Source organism: Muntiacus reevesi, chromosome 10 (assembly GCF_963930625.1).
Source record: "Muntiacus reevesi chromosome 10, mMunRee1.1, whole genome shotgun sequence".
Classification (NCBI taxonomy): Eukaryota; Metazoa; Chordata; class Mammalia; order Artiodactyla; family Cervidae; genus Muntiacus; species Muntiacus reevesi.
In genome coordinates, this window is record NC_089258.1 from 8,629,270 (window position 1) to 8,643,719 (window position 14,450).

General features: G+C 49.7%; 2 protein-coding genes and 1 long non-coding RNA gene across 3 annotated transcripts in view; 1 reads left to right on the plus strand and 2 right to left on the minus strand.

Moving 5' to 3' along the window:
• Positions 1–45: 45 nt before the first annotated feature.
• On the minus strand, positions 46–1,763 carry CCL27 (C-C motif chemokine ligand 27). The gene is made up of 3 exons (XM_065947015.1): positions 668–1,763; positions 399–531; positions 46–205 (listed from the first exon to the last, which is right to left on the minus strand). Exons 1-3 carry the CDS (start codon positions 735–737, stop codon positions 58–60), a joined length of 351 nt encoding a protein of 116 aa, XP_065803087.1. The 5' UTR covers positions 738–1,763; the 3' UTR covers positions 46–57.
• An 89-nt stretch (positions 1,764–1,852) lies between these two features.
• On the minus strand, positions 1,853–4,728 carry LOC136176595 (uncharacterized). Its single transcript, XM_065947016.1, has 4 exons — positions 4,683–4,728; positions 4,345–4,412; positions 4,039–4,098; positions 1,853–3,915 (listed from the first exon to the last, which is right to left on the minus strand). Exons 2-4 carry the CDS (start codon positions 4,389–4,391, stop codon positions 3,759–3,761), a joined length of 264 nt encoding a protein of 87 aa, XP_065803088.1. The 5' UTR covers positions 4,392–4,412; positions 4,683–4,728; the 3' UTR covers positions 1,853–3,758.
• LOC136176597 (uncharacterized) overlaps positions 4,397–14,450 on the plus strand; it is a 165,973-nt gene continuing 155,919 nt past the window's right edge. The window contains exon 1 of the long non-coding RNA XR_010664602.1: positions 4,397–4,497. This is a non-coding gene — a long non-coding RNA (uncharacterized lncRNA). The remainder of the gene's footprint in view (positions 4,498–14,450) is intronic.

Genomic DNA, 14,450 nt, shown 5'->3' on the forward strand with positions numbered 1-14,450 from the left:
ATCAAACTTGGAGACCACAGTCAGAGAATATTGTGCATCGCTGCTTTATTACTTTGGCTACTGGGGGTCCCAGCCCATTTTCCCTATGAGCTCCAAACTCTGGTTGGGCTGAGTTCCCTGGAGCCTCTTCCCTTGGCGCTCAAACCACCGAATCAGGCTGCGGTTCTGGGGGTGGATGCAGACCTTGCGTTGAGACAGGTAAAGCCTGGAAAAGGAAAGGTTCAAAGCCACGGTCATAACTGGGGGGACGAGGGTGAGATCCAGGAGTCAGAGGCAAAGGCCAGATGAAAACCTGAGTTGGCATCAGAAATAGCAATCGGGATGGGGCTGAGATCAGCATCCAGAGTTGGGACTGAGGTCAGAGTCAGGGACAAATCAGGGGCAGAGTCAAAGCTCACACGAAGGCCTGGAGGTGACAGTCCCCGTCCGCTTCCTGTAGTTCCACTCGGATGACCCTCCTCAGTAGCTTGTTTGGGAGTGGCTGTCGGTAGAGCTGAGTACAGCATGCAGGGCTGATTGGCAGTGGCAATGCTAGGGGAACAGGACCGAGTGTTCAGAGGGCTTCTGACCCCAAACTCCATCAGAAGGCTGGAGGCTGGGCTTCCTGGGCCCTTCCCCTCCATCCCAATCACCCAAATCCGGGCCTTCTAGACCTCCACTCACTCACCTCCTCCAGGGTCTGGGCTCAGGAACAACAGGAACAGTAGGAGGCCGCCGGTGGGCGAGGGTCCCTTCATGATGCTCAGCCTGGATGCTTCCTTCTCTCTCCTCCTTTCCTACCTGTTATCTGGGTGCCTTTTATATCTGGGGCACCAGGTGAGTCAGCCGCAGGTGAAGATGTATTGCTCATCTTGTGACATTCCTAGGCTCTAATTACCATAGGCCCCTGTGCCACAAACCCCTCCTTTTTTAGGACTGCCGTTTCCCATGGGCTTCTAAGTCCTGGGCAGAGAAGCTGGGGAGATGGGTTATGCACGTGGGGGCTGATGGTACAGTAAGGGGGGCAGAGGATCCATAGTGGCATCCAGTGAGGACATGCACACTCATACCTGTAGTTACACATTCACAGTCACACCTCAGTCACTGGATCAACCTCACATGGTCAGACAACCCCGGACAGAATCATATAGCCTCAGTTATACTCAAAGTCCCACTCCCACACAGTTGTGTTTTCACAATCATCCCACCACACAATCATACTAGCATACCCAAATTCTGATGGGGGCACTGTGGGTAGGGTGGGAGCACAGGGCAGGCTGGCACCAGCTTGCTTTCATTTTCCCCTCCCTGTTTCCTGTCCTAGCCTGCTTGTCTTATCAGCCGACATTGATGGGAATGGGTCCCGAAAGCAGACCTTTTGGCTGAGGAGTCATCTCACCTGGGCCAGTCATATTCAGAGTGAGAAGCTGGGAGAAGTCCCTTTTGGGTGGTAATGTGGTGCCTTGGGGATAACTGAGGTGGGGGTTGCTTTTCCCAGGAAGATGAGACAGAGGAAGGATGAGGTAGATAAGAGCGCACATGAGGGAAGATCAAAGTTCTTGGGTGCCAGGTTGCTGCTGTCAAACAGGTAAAAGACCCAAGAAACCTTACCTTCCTGTTTTTGCCAAGTCCTGTTCCAGAGATGCCAGCCTCCTACCAGCAGGGGCCTGGGGCTTCCAGTCCTTGACTTTTTGAGACATCAGATTCCAGAGCTCAATTATCTCTCCTTTATTCTATTCAAATCCCTGTTTCTCTCTATTGTTGGCCTGGAAGAACTACCCCCCACCCCCACAACCAACCCTTACACCCTTTGCATCCCATACTCTTGCTAAAACCCCAAGTTCCCATCTCCTTCCTGTCCCTTCTCTTTTAATCCTGTATCCAGCCCAGCCTTTACCTCCTCTTCCTCTTAATCCCTCCATCCCAATGCAAAACTATGCCTCCTCTTCCTCCTCCTGTCCTTTCCAGGAAGCTGGGACCAGCAAAGGGTGGGGGCAAGCTGCTAAGTTTAGTGCCCTCGGCACCTTGAAGAATTTTCCACTCTTGGTCTGGAAATTTCAACCCTCCTGTCCTGCTCTCTATGTGAAACGTAAACCGAGTCGTAACCCAATAATCCAGCCCTTATCTGCTTGTTTCAGGGATGCGGTCTGCAGCCTTGTGCTCTGTGACCAGCTACCTACCCTCTATGGGGCAGACCTACTCCTGGGACAGGGACTCACACTTCCCTGGGCATCTTCCTGCTGCACCAATCAGAAGGGACCATCAGCTCCCAGAATAGGGACTAATTCCCTACCAGGCCGAACAACTCGAGCTTCTCCTCGTGCTCCTGTCCAGGTTAAGGCTCAGAGGTCCTTCCCTAGAGTCTGTTTTGTGGATATTCAGGAAGTCTGAGTATCCTGAGGATTCTGAGGTTTAGGTCCAGGGTTGGACAGGGTACTCCACTTTGGTCAGGGTTCTTGATGCAGACATTGTGAGGAAATGCCTCAAGAGCCTGTGTCCATTCTTGAGGGTGGCCACAACCCAGAGGTCACTCATCTTGGAATTTCTAATACCAGAGGCCTTAGAGTCTCTCACCCACCCTCCAGTCTGAACTTGTGCCCCAGAGCTTGGGTGCAGCCACTAAGGCACCATCATCTTGTCACAAATCTTTATCAGCTGGCTGGCTGTCACACACTGTGTAGTTTTTCCCAGGCCAGTCAGTCCAGAGGGCTTGGAAGGAAGAAACCAAGTCTTCCAGATATGTACCCATCTCTCCCCTCTAGCTTCTCCAAAGACAGGGCCAGCTATAGCCTGCTATGGCAGGGGCGGCCCCAGGTTGAAAGCCAGCTCTGCCCCCACTCACAAACTGAGCTCTCTCTTTACCTTAATTCTTGGTGCCCTCCCTGGTGCTGGGGGGAGTCCCTAATTGAAAGTAGGTGCCCTAGGAGTCCCTGACTCTTCATCACTTTAGGAACTAGTGGATTTCAGGCCAACTAGATGACAAGACAGACAAGGAAGGTAGGGAGCAGGGGCCACTAGGTTCTCCTAAGGACGTAACGTGGGGGACTGATGCCAAGAATCTTTGTACTTCATTTATTTATTTATTGGCCGTGCCACACTGGCATGCAGGATCTTCGTTTCCCAACCTGGGACGGAACCTGTGCTCCCTGTGGTGGGAGCACACAATCTTAACCACTGGACCATCAGAGAATTCCTTGATGTCCATTATCTTTAAACTTGGGATCAGACTGTAGGAGCCAGTAGCTGGGGTGTTAACTGTAGGAAAGATCTTCAACAGTTCTAAGTCATTCCCCTATGGCAGGCTGACAGCACAGCTTCTGTAAATCTTTCCCTCCTCTCACAGCATACTTCCTACAACTATGGACTTGAAAAATATTTTAGATCCTCTCCCAGGAGAAGATTCTTCAGACACTTGGCAAAGTTCTGTCTAGGAGGAAGGTGGCAGCAGAGAGCTGGGGTTGTGAGAATTTAGGGATGCGGGGATCTGGTTGGGAGGAGGACCAGGTCAGGATTATTCAGTTCCCTCCATACAGGGCACTCAGAGTGATGAGTGTGTGTGTGGCGGGGTGAGGGGTTAGGTGGTGGAAGGCAGTCATTGATAGTAAGGGGATGTTCATTCTGATGAGGGACCGTTAGGAATAATGGGAGCCTGTACACGGAGTAGCACTCCATCAGGAGAAAGGCCCTGTCAGTAAGGAAACAGCCGGCGTGGACAGCGGCTCCCAGCCCGAATGGCGGCAGCGGCGTTAGAGTCAGGAGGGCAGCACGGTGGCTCTGCTTTAAATCTTTAATGCACCGGCTGGCTGAGCAGTGGCTGCAGGGGTGCGGCGGGGGAGGCTGCGGCCGGAGCGCTGGGGAGCAGTGCCCAGGCCGCTTGACAGACAGCTCATCAGGCCCCGCAGAGGCTCCAGCTTCTGCTCCCGAGGGTGCGCCGAGCTGTGGGGCGACCCGACACTGGCATGAGACGGGGCGGGAGCTCCCAGCTTCCCCCCGATCGGTTCTCCCGGACTGAGCTTCGCCCATTCCCCGGGCGGGTCCGCGGTATCGCAGCCCCCTCACCTCCGCTCCCTTCGCCACATGCGCAGCCAGGGGAAAAAGTAGAAGCAGCCCCAGTAGATCCTGGAAAGAGAAGGCAGAGCCGGGCGGGGCGGAGCGGGGCTGACCCCATAGACTCCGCCCCTTGGACGCCTGGCCCCTCTCTTGGAAGGCTCCACCCCGCCCCCTAGAGGCGGTTCTCGACAGACCACGCCCCTAAGAGGCCCCACCCCTCCCGCTTCTCCCGCCCCCAAAGAACACGCGCCCTCCCCACCCCCCCACCCCGGAGCGGCTAAGGTTCCTCCTCCGCAGAACCCCGCCTCCACTCACTCCTCCTCCGCCTCCAGCGCCACCTCGTATCTCCTCAATCCCGACATGTCCTGGGTTCCGAACGTCTCCTGGGGAGCGGCATGATTGGATCAAGAATTCCCCAACCCCAGGTCCCCTTCTGTCATTCTGTGGACAAGACTGACTTGTTCTCGGGTAATATGAGACAGGTGCCCTGGGAAGACTCGGGACTGGGTTGAAGATCTGGGAAGCACTAGACATTAAGGGATTGGGAGGTCGGTCACCTCGGGGGCATGGGGCATTTAGGTGGATAGGGCTTGGAGGTCATAGGGCCGGGATATTTGGGGCCCCGGGTGAGGATTTTCGGGGGATAGGGTCACCTGCAGGGGGGCTGAGGGGTCGGCGCAGCCTAAACGCCCACCCTCCCTGGCTCCACCCCGGAAGCAGACCTTTACGTTTTGTCACAGTGGTAGCGTCACGCTCTAGGGGTGGGGCTTACCTATTACCCGGAAGGGGCGGAGCCATAGCATCTCTTCGGAGGAGGCGGAGACCAGACGTCACATTAGGAGGTGGAGTCAGAGCCTTTGTCTAAAGCGGGGAGGGGGTGGTGTGGGGAGAGTAGTTACTTATTACTAAGGTGCAGGGCCCAGAGCCCTCTTTTATAAGGATGGAGCCAGATTTTGGAGCTCCGCCCTGGGATGACGGAGACCTCAGCACCAGGCAGCAAGAAAAGAGCTTTGGGACGCTGTCCTGTACTGTTTTACCAGTCCCCTCTCTCCTCCATCTTGGCTTCTGCTCTGACAGTTGCCTTTTTTGTCTGACTCATTCTATATATGTGATACTGGGCAGAGGAGGAATAGGTCTCCAGAGAGGGCCCAGTCTAGACAGGCCAGGCTATAGGAATACTTGTTGGCTGAGTGGCACGGGTCAACAGCCCTTCCTCTCTGAACTGAGACCCTGTTTCCTGAGATTTTTGTTCCTGCAGTCATATAACCAATATTTATTTAGTGACTACTCTGTGCTGGGGAATGTGTGTGGGCATGAGGAAACAGCAGTAAAGAAGACAGGCACAGATTCTGCCCTCAGAGAGCTTATCATCTCGGTTGGACCTGCACAGGGTGGGGTGGGAGTGCAGGTCAAAAGAGACAATAAGATCACATAGAGGAAGCTAGCTGGCTGGGGGCTGTAGAGGCTATTGGACTGAAGTCAGGAAAGAGCAAATTAACTTAGTGTGGGAGGTTGGAAATAGCTGCCCTAGTTGGTTTGGGGAGTCTGGGAGAGAGCCTTGTGGCTGGACAGTATGGGAGAGAATGACCAGAAATGAATGAAGTAAAAGTTCCCTTAAGCTGAAGTGTGGAGAATGAATTCACCTCTCCTCTTCCCACCACCCCACACTCTTTTTCCCTCTTGTACCTATCTTCCCCTGCCTGGACTACATACAGACAGGTGACAGACAAATCCATTGATGCCAGTTGGAAGCTTTGCAGTCTGGGCGTGGAGAAGCTGTGCCTCTACCACACACATCCTCACTAACACTTGCTCTTACACCCACAGTGACACTCCTGCCCTGCTGCAGCCGAGTCATGTCTGCAGGAGGCCTGGTCACCACCGCTTTGGTGATTCACATCCCTTCACTCAGATGCAAGACTCTGTTGTATAATAATTTGGCCTTTGTCCCTATTCCTGAAAGGGAGACACTAAGTCTTTGGAATATCCCAACTAATACAAGTTCTTTGTTATTTGTGAGCCCCTTGGGTCACACCTGAATTTATGCTAAGAGACAAGGTGACTTGGGATAGAGGCTGGTCAGCAGAAAGACCAACCATATCATTGCAGAATTGAGGCTTTGAGCCAGCCTGTCTGGGGAGATTGAGTTATGTCACCAACAATTCATTCTTGCCTGTGTATGAAATCTCAGTAAAAATTCTGGACACCAAAGCTTGTGACCTTCCTGGTTGGTGAACATGTACTGTTGGTGAACACGTACTGGGAGGGTGATGTGCCCTTTGTGTCTCTGTGGGGAAAGAGCATGGGAGCTCTGCATTGAAATCCTCCTTGTGTGTCTTTCCATTTGCATATTCCTGATTTATTTTCAGTTCAGTTCATTTGCTCAGTCATATCCGACTGTTTGCGACCCCATGAACCATAGCACGCCAGGCCTCCCTGTCCACCACCATGGGTTTGGGTCCACCCAAACCCATGTCCATCGAGTCGGTGATGCCATCCAACCATCTCAACCTCTGTCGTCCCCTTCTCATCCTGCCCTCAATCTTTCCCAGCATCAGGGTCTTTTCCAATGAGTCAGCTCTTCGCATCAGGTGGCCAAAGTATTGGAGTTTCAGCTTTAACAGCAGTCCTTCCAATGAACACCCAGGACTGATCTCCTTTAGGATGGACTGGTTGGATCTCCTTGCAGTCCAAGGGACTCTCAAGTCTTCTCCAACACGACAGTTCAAAAGTATCAATTCTTTGACTCAACATTCAGGAAACTAAGATGATGGCATCTGGTCCCATCACTTCCTGGCAAATAGATGGGGAAACAGTGGAAACAGTGGCTGACTTTATTTTTCTGGGCTCCAAAATCACTGCAGATGGTGATGGCAGCCATGAAATTAAAAGACATTTACTCCTTGGAAGGAAAGTTATGACCAACCTAAACAACATATTAAAAAGCAGAGACATTACTTTGTCAACAAAGGTCCATCTAGTCAAGGCTATGGTTTTTCCAGTGGTCATGCATGGATGTGAGAGTTGGACTATAAAGAAAGCTGAGCACCGAAGAATTGATGCTTTTGGACTGTGGTGTTGGAGAAGACTCTTGAGAGTCCTACTTTATTAAAAACTAATTGTGAGTATAGAACTTCTGAGTTCTACGAGTCATTCTAGTGAACTTTCGGATCTGAGTTTTAGAGCCTCCTGGACTTGTAGCTAGTCAGTCAGAAATGCAGGTGGCCTGAGGACCCCACTTGTTGCTGGCGTCTCAAGCAAGCTTGTTGGGATTGTGCCCTTAAGCCTGTGGAATCTAACACTAGCTCTGGGTGGTTTGTGTCTCAATTGAATTGAAAGAACTCCTGGGTTTCCCTGGTGGCTCATTGGATGCAGGAGACACAGGTTTGATTCTTCGGTCAGGAAGATCCTCTGGAGAAGGAAAAGGCAGCCAACTCCAGTATTCTTGCCTGGGAAATCCCATGGACGGAGGAGCCTGGCGGGCTACAGTCCATGGGGTCACAAAAACTCAGACAGGGCTTAGCAACTAAACAACAACAACAAGAATTGCTAGCAGAATACCTTTCCACTGAATACACTCCCCACTCTCTCCATCTGTCTGGGTGAACCTTTTTTCCCTTTCATGACTCGCTGTTCCCATAGCTTCCCTGTTCCCATTTCCCACTGCTTGTCTTTAGCTCTGAGAACCTCAACATGCAACTTTTTGGACAAGGGAACGGGACTGAATTGCGCTATTAGAAGAGGGTTCTCAGTGTCATCCTCTTGAAGGCATTTGAACATCAGGTTTTTTTTTTTTTTTTTTTTTTAAATTTATTGATTTTGGCTGCTTTGTGCAGCATGTGGGACCTTAGTTCCTGACCAGAATCAAACCTGTGTTCCTGCCTTGGAAGCTCAGAGTCTTCACCACTGGACCACCAGAAAAGTCTCTTGAACTTCAGGTTTAAGGCAAAGGGTCAGAGCTTAGTTCAGAATTAGAGATCAGAGCAAGGGGGGTGCCTTCCTCTTTCTGAGGTTTCTCCTCACTCCCACCTCTTCTCTGTGGTCCTAAGATTACTGGAGTGGGAAAGATGGCACCCAGCTGGTCCCCTGGATTCCCTGAGGACAGTCACAAGTAGCAGGTTAAGCCTGAAGACGGTCTCTTCCCAGGTGTCGCTAAGCCCATCACAGTGCCTACACATCTATCGTCTGAGACATGTTCCTCTCTTGACTGAGCAGGGCTAAAACAAAGGTTTTTTGGAAGCAGGCCCAGCTCTCGGGGTGCTAGGGTTTACCTCCTGGCCCAGTCAGCACTGTCCCTCTCCTCCACTATTTTCCTAGGCTCCAAGCTGAGCCTAGGCAGCGGAAGGAGCATAAGGGCGCCTCTACTTAGAACACCCCCTTCTGCCATGACTTCCCTATCCTCGAAATTGGGAGGGGATTTCTGAGGAGAGGGGCTGGTCAATTCACAGAGACACAAGAAAACTAGAGATGAGGATGGGGAGCAAGTGTTTCCCTAATCTGATTAGAGGGACCCAAGAGACAAACCAGAGGAGGAGACCTCTCAGGAGACACAATTGTGGAGTGTTGTTTGGTTTCCCATTCCCAGCCCTAAAGCATATGATGTGACAAGACTAACTATGGGCCCATTTTTGTCTTTCCATCATCCATCCATCCATCCATGTGTCTGTATGTCTCCCCATCTTTGTCTCTTTATTTTCCCATCTTGCCTTTCATCTGTCTTTTCACATCTTCATCTTCATTTATTCATTTGTATGTTTAAACATTGGAAGGACTGATGCTGAAACTGAAGCTCCAGTACTTTGGCCACCTGATGTGAAGAGCCAACTCATTGGAAAAGACCCTGACGCTGGTAAAGATTGAGGGCAGGAGGAAAAGAGGGTGACACAGGATGAGATGGTTGGATGGCATCACTGATTCAATGGACTTGGGCTTGAGCAAACTCCAGGAGGTTGTGAAGGACAGGGAAGCCTGGTGTGCTGCCGTCCAGATCGCAAAAAGTTGGACATGACTTAGTGGCTGAACAACAGCAACAATGTTTAACCATTAGCCATCTATTAATACGTTCATTCATCTATCAAGTTATGGTAATAATTAATGTTTGTTGATACTTAAGTGCCATGCACCACGCTAAATGCTTTAAAATAATTTTCTCATGGCAGATCTCTGAAGTAGAATGATGTGAGTGATGTTTTTGTTCATGCAGACATTTTTCTATACTCCTTTTTCTGGCTTCTTTAGAGAATTTCTCTCTCACTTCATGTGGTCCTGTTGGCGTTGTCAGTCATAGTGTTCTGACCAGACTACCTCATTGCCTGGCCACTGTAATATATTGAAGAACTGAGTTTATGTCATAAGCCCAGTTCAAAGGTTTGCATGAGCTTTGATGTTAGGAGAAAGAGGGCCTCTATTTTGGATCACTTACTATACAGATTTAGACTTAAGGCTTTCAGTGGCCATATTTTCTGCTGCTAGAAGATAACCTGTTTATAATAGGAATAAGGCCCCTACAAAAAAGGATTAGCGAGAAGTCAGGTTAAAAGATGGAGATAACATCATTTGAATTCCTGGGTCCAACACAGGGCTGAAGTAGACTAAATCTTAATCTGTGATATGACATATTTAACTTTTTACTTAAGTTACTTTAAGTTGGGTTTTGTCATTTTCAACAGAGAAAGGCCTGGATAATGATCATTGTATTATTATCCCCATTTTACAGATGAGGAACTAAGGCCCAGAAAGATTAACTTGCCCAGTGTTTCATGGCTTATAAATGGCAGAAAACTGGTGCCTATTTGGAGCAAAACTCTGATACACTACCTGTATATGTCTGTCCATCTGTTCATCCATCCATCTATTGATCTATCCCATTTATTTATTTATCTGGTCATCCTTCTATGCTGAGACACCAAAGGCAGTAAGACTTGTCAACTCCCATTTGAGGCTGGGTTTGGATCAGAGGTTAGCAAACCTTTTTGATAAAGGTCTAGATAATAAATAAGGTTGTGCAGGCCATACTGTTTCTGTACCCCCAAAGTAGCCGTAGACTATACATAAATGGTTAGGCATGGCTATATTCTGATAAAGCTTTATTTACAAAAGCAGGCAGCAGGCTGGCTGGGCCATAGCTTGCCAATCCCTGATCTGGATCAGTGGGGAAGATGCATACATTCTGTCATTGTTGGGAACATGAGTAGGGAATGGAAACCTATATCCCTTGCATTTGCCATTACTCATGTAGTGGAAACAACAGAATTTTTTACTCAAACTCTTGTATTTGAATCCAAGGGATTCAAGGAAATGGGATCTGTAAAATGGGAATAATTTGTATCTTGTGAGATAGTCCATGTGCCTGACTCACAGTGAGTGGGTGCTCAGTGGTGGTTAGGTCCATCCCCCTTTCTCATTTATCACCTCCCATGAATTACCAGTATCAGGAGGCCTCTCTATTTTTAGGGTGTCTGGAATGCGGTAGGGATAGTTTAGTCTGGCTTGCTGAGCTCAGGAACTTCTAAGAATGAGCTTCAACTTCTAAGAATGAGCTTTCATGCAAGTTATAAAGATTAAGCTCTTGCATACTCCAAATTTCTTTTTAGTAGCTCTACCTCAACTATTTTTATGAGACTGATGTGCTACCTACTGCGCTAACAAGGCGCCTACCTCAACTATTTTTAAAAAATAATTTTATTTATTTATGGCTGTGATGGGTCTTCCCTGTTGCACTTTTTTCTAGTTGTGGCAAGTAGAGGCTACTCTTCATTTTGGTGCACTGGCTTCTTACTGCGGAGCCTTGCGGAGCATAGGCTCTAGGTGCATGGGCTTCAGTATTTGTGCCTCATGGGCTTAGTTGCCCCGCAGCATGTGGGATCTTTCCAGATCAGGAATCAAACCAGTGTCTCCTGTATTGGCAGGCAGACTCTTTACCACTGATCCACCAGGGAAGCCCCTACCCCATCTCTTATCTGCACTATTCCAAAACTATAACCAGCCTGCCAGTGCCTAGCAAAATAAAAGGCTGTCTAGTCAACAGTCCCCATTAGGACTTCCCTGGTAGTCTAGTGGTTAAGAATCCACCTGCCAATGCGTGGGACACAGATTCAATCCCTGGTCTGGGAAGATTCCGCATGCTGTGGGGCAGCTAAGCCCATGTGCTGCAACTACTGAGCCTGCACATCTGGAACCTGTGCTCTGCAACAAGAGAAGTCACAGCAGTGGGAAGCCTGAGCTCCACAACTAGAGAGTAGCCCCCACTCACCACGACTAGAGAAAGCCCACGGACAGACCCAGCGACAGCCACAAAGAAATTAATTAATTAAAAATAAATACCTTCTTTTATTAAGTCCACAATTCAGGTTATTACCCTATTCGCCCGGTAGCTTTTTAACCTTTTCCTTCCAAACAAATACCCTTCTCCAGGAGGAAAGATTATATCCATGTGTGTTTCTGTGCCTGCTCCCATGACGGTGTGTGTGTGTAATAATGTATGTGTGTCTATATGTGCCCTTGTGTCCGCATTGTGATTATGTACTTAAGTGTCTGTGGTGTGTCCTTGATAGATGTGAGTGGTTGGCTGTGTGACCGATTATGTGCTTGTATATGTGTGTGGGTATGGACATATGCATGTGGGTAAAGGTGTCTTCACCTGTGTGTTCGTGTGTCTGTGTGTTGTGACTGTTTAATCCATCTGTTGACCTCACACGGCCTGCAGAGGGCATTAGTGCATAGGGAAAAGGGGTGTGAGGCTCCTGGACTGAGTGCCAACCTCCTGGGGCCTGCAGAGGGCGTCTCGTGTACAGAGGAAACGGCATGTGTGGCCAGTGGAAGTGGGGCTCTAGCCTGAGGAGCCTGGGCCCTCTTTATTCCAGAAAGAAGCTGGAAATGAGCAAGAAATCAGATGACCCAGCTTCTGGAAGTCCCCGATCCTAGGAAGGGATTTGCTTCACTGCCCCACCCTTGTTCTCCAGTCCCTCTATCCCTGTCCCGAGGGTCCCAGCCCAGCCTGCAGGGCAAAGATGGCCCTTCAGTTCCAGTGTGGGTAGATGTTGCAGAGGACTTCTGGAGGTGATGGTGCATCAGAAGGGAAAGGGCGTCTTGAGCAACAGTGCACCCTCCTCCCCTTCCTCCTGCCCTCAGGAGCTTCACGTAAAGCCCCTGCCAGAATTTCCTGAACACCCTCTCTCTTTCATTTTCTGCTGTTTGGGCCACTCTAGGCCCTAGAGTTTCTGGGCTTGAACTGAGCTTTCTCAGGAGAAGTGTAGGAGACAAGGGTCTCTGAAATCAAGCAGTAGGTGGCCTGTGTGGCTGGTGATGAGCCCTCAGGGTTGGGAGGACAGAGGGAAGGCAGAAGAGGCTACGCAGAGGAGGGACCTCCGCAGAGCCTTGAGGATGGGTGAGGCAGGAGGGAGGACATTCCAGGCAGGATGAACAGCAAGCACAAAGGCTAAGAGGAGGGATGGAGTTTGTGATCAATCCTGATGTGGGTGAGGCAGGGGAGGGCGAGTGGTGTGAGAGGCTATGTATGTGGGGAATAATCCCTGGGGTATTTAGGGCACCTCCTGGTGATGCCAGGCCCAGTGGTCAAAGTTCATGGAGGACCCCATGACCTTAATCAGGGAGGACCATCAGGGGTTAGTATCCTTTTGGTGTGAAAGTTTGGGTCTCTTAGCAGGTATAGGTACTTCCTAGGTGGCTCAGTTAAAGAATCTGCCTGCCATTGCAGGAGACATGGGTTCGATCCCTTGGTCAGGAGGATCCCCAGGGGTAGGAAATGGCAGCCCACTCTAGTATTCTTGCCTGGAAAATTCCATGGACGGGGGGTGTCTGGCAGGCTATAGGCCATAGGGTCGCAAGGAGTCAGACTAGACAGGTCGACTGAACACACACACACACACACACACACACACACACACACACAGAGCAGGCATAGAATGTCAACCAGCCAAAATGGCAGTTGGAGATAAAGGGAATGAATTGTGGAGGAAGTGTGGTAAACAGAATTTAAGCTTCCTCCTTAATGGTGTGCATGCCCTGTCTGGTCTCCTTGCTTTGAGGGAATCCTCTGGGCCTCTAAACCTGTGAATGCGGTGGGATATCAATGATGTGGTTAGGTTATACTGTATGGCAACAGTGAAGGGATTTTGCAGACGTAACTAAGGACCCCAAATTAGTTACCTTTGAGTTAGTCAAAAGGAAGATTCCCCTGCCTGGGCCTGACCTAGTTAGGCGAGCCCTTGGGAAATGTGTCCAGAGCCGAAAAATAAGAAGCAGCAGCAGAAGCTCTCACGTTGCCCTTGAAGAAGCAAGCTGCCATGTTGTGAAGAGGGCCGTGGAGCGGGGAGCTGCAGGCGGTTCTAGGAACTCAGGGCGTCAGTCCTAAACCCACAACTGTCAACACCCAGTGGATTTGGAAGAGGACTCAGAGTCTGAGATGAGATGGCAGGCTGGCTGACACCTGAGATCAGCCTGATGAGACCCCGAGCAGAGGACCCAGTTAACCTGTACCTGACCGTCGGCCCACAGAAACTGTGAGATAATACATTTGGACTGTTTGAAGCTGCTAAATTTGTGGTGATTTGTTACACAGCACTAGAAAACTAATATAAGAAAGAAGTAATAAATCCTAGTTAAGCCCTAGGACTAGTTCCAGAACTACTGACTACAGCTTTTATTCATACTTCCTTCCTGGCTGTGAAATTCACTATTTCTTTAACTGACTCCTATTTTCCTTCATCCCCCTTTATTCCATTCTTTTTTTTTTTAAATGAGAGATTTAATTTAACTATCTATTTCCTTATTTATTTCCTTTATTTCTGGCTGTCCTGGGTCTTCGTTGCTGCATGTGGGCTTTCTCTAGTTGTGGCGAGTGGGGGCTACTCTCTGGTTGGCGTGCATGGGTTTCCCACGGTGGTGGCTTTTCCTGTTGTGGAGCACCAGCCCTAGGGACCGTGGGCTCAGGAGTTGTGGTGCACGGGCTTAGTTGCCCCATGGCATGCAGAGTCTTCCTGGAGCAGGGATCGAACTGGTGTACCCTTCAGTGGCAGGTGGATTCTTTTATTTTTATTTTTGCCACTTGATTTTTTGAATTGAAGGGTATTTGCTTTGCAGAATTTTGTGGCTTTCTGGCATACATCAACAAGAATCAGCCGTAGATACACCCGCATCCCCTCCCTCCCGAACCTCCTTTCCCTTCTCCCTCCCTACTCCACCCTTCTAGCTGGTGGGTTGACTCTTAACCACTGAAGCACCAGGGAAGTTCTATTCCATTCCTGAATACAGGTTGTTGTGGTGATATTACTACCACTCACTAAGATTCTGGTTTGCTTCCCCTCCTGGCAGTTGCTCCCTTGAAGTTGGGCATGGGTGTATCACTCACTTTAGCTGGGGAAATGTGTGCAGAAATGGTGTGTGTCATTTGTGGATAGGAG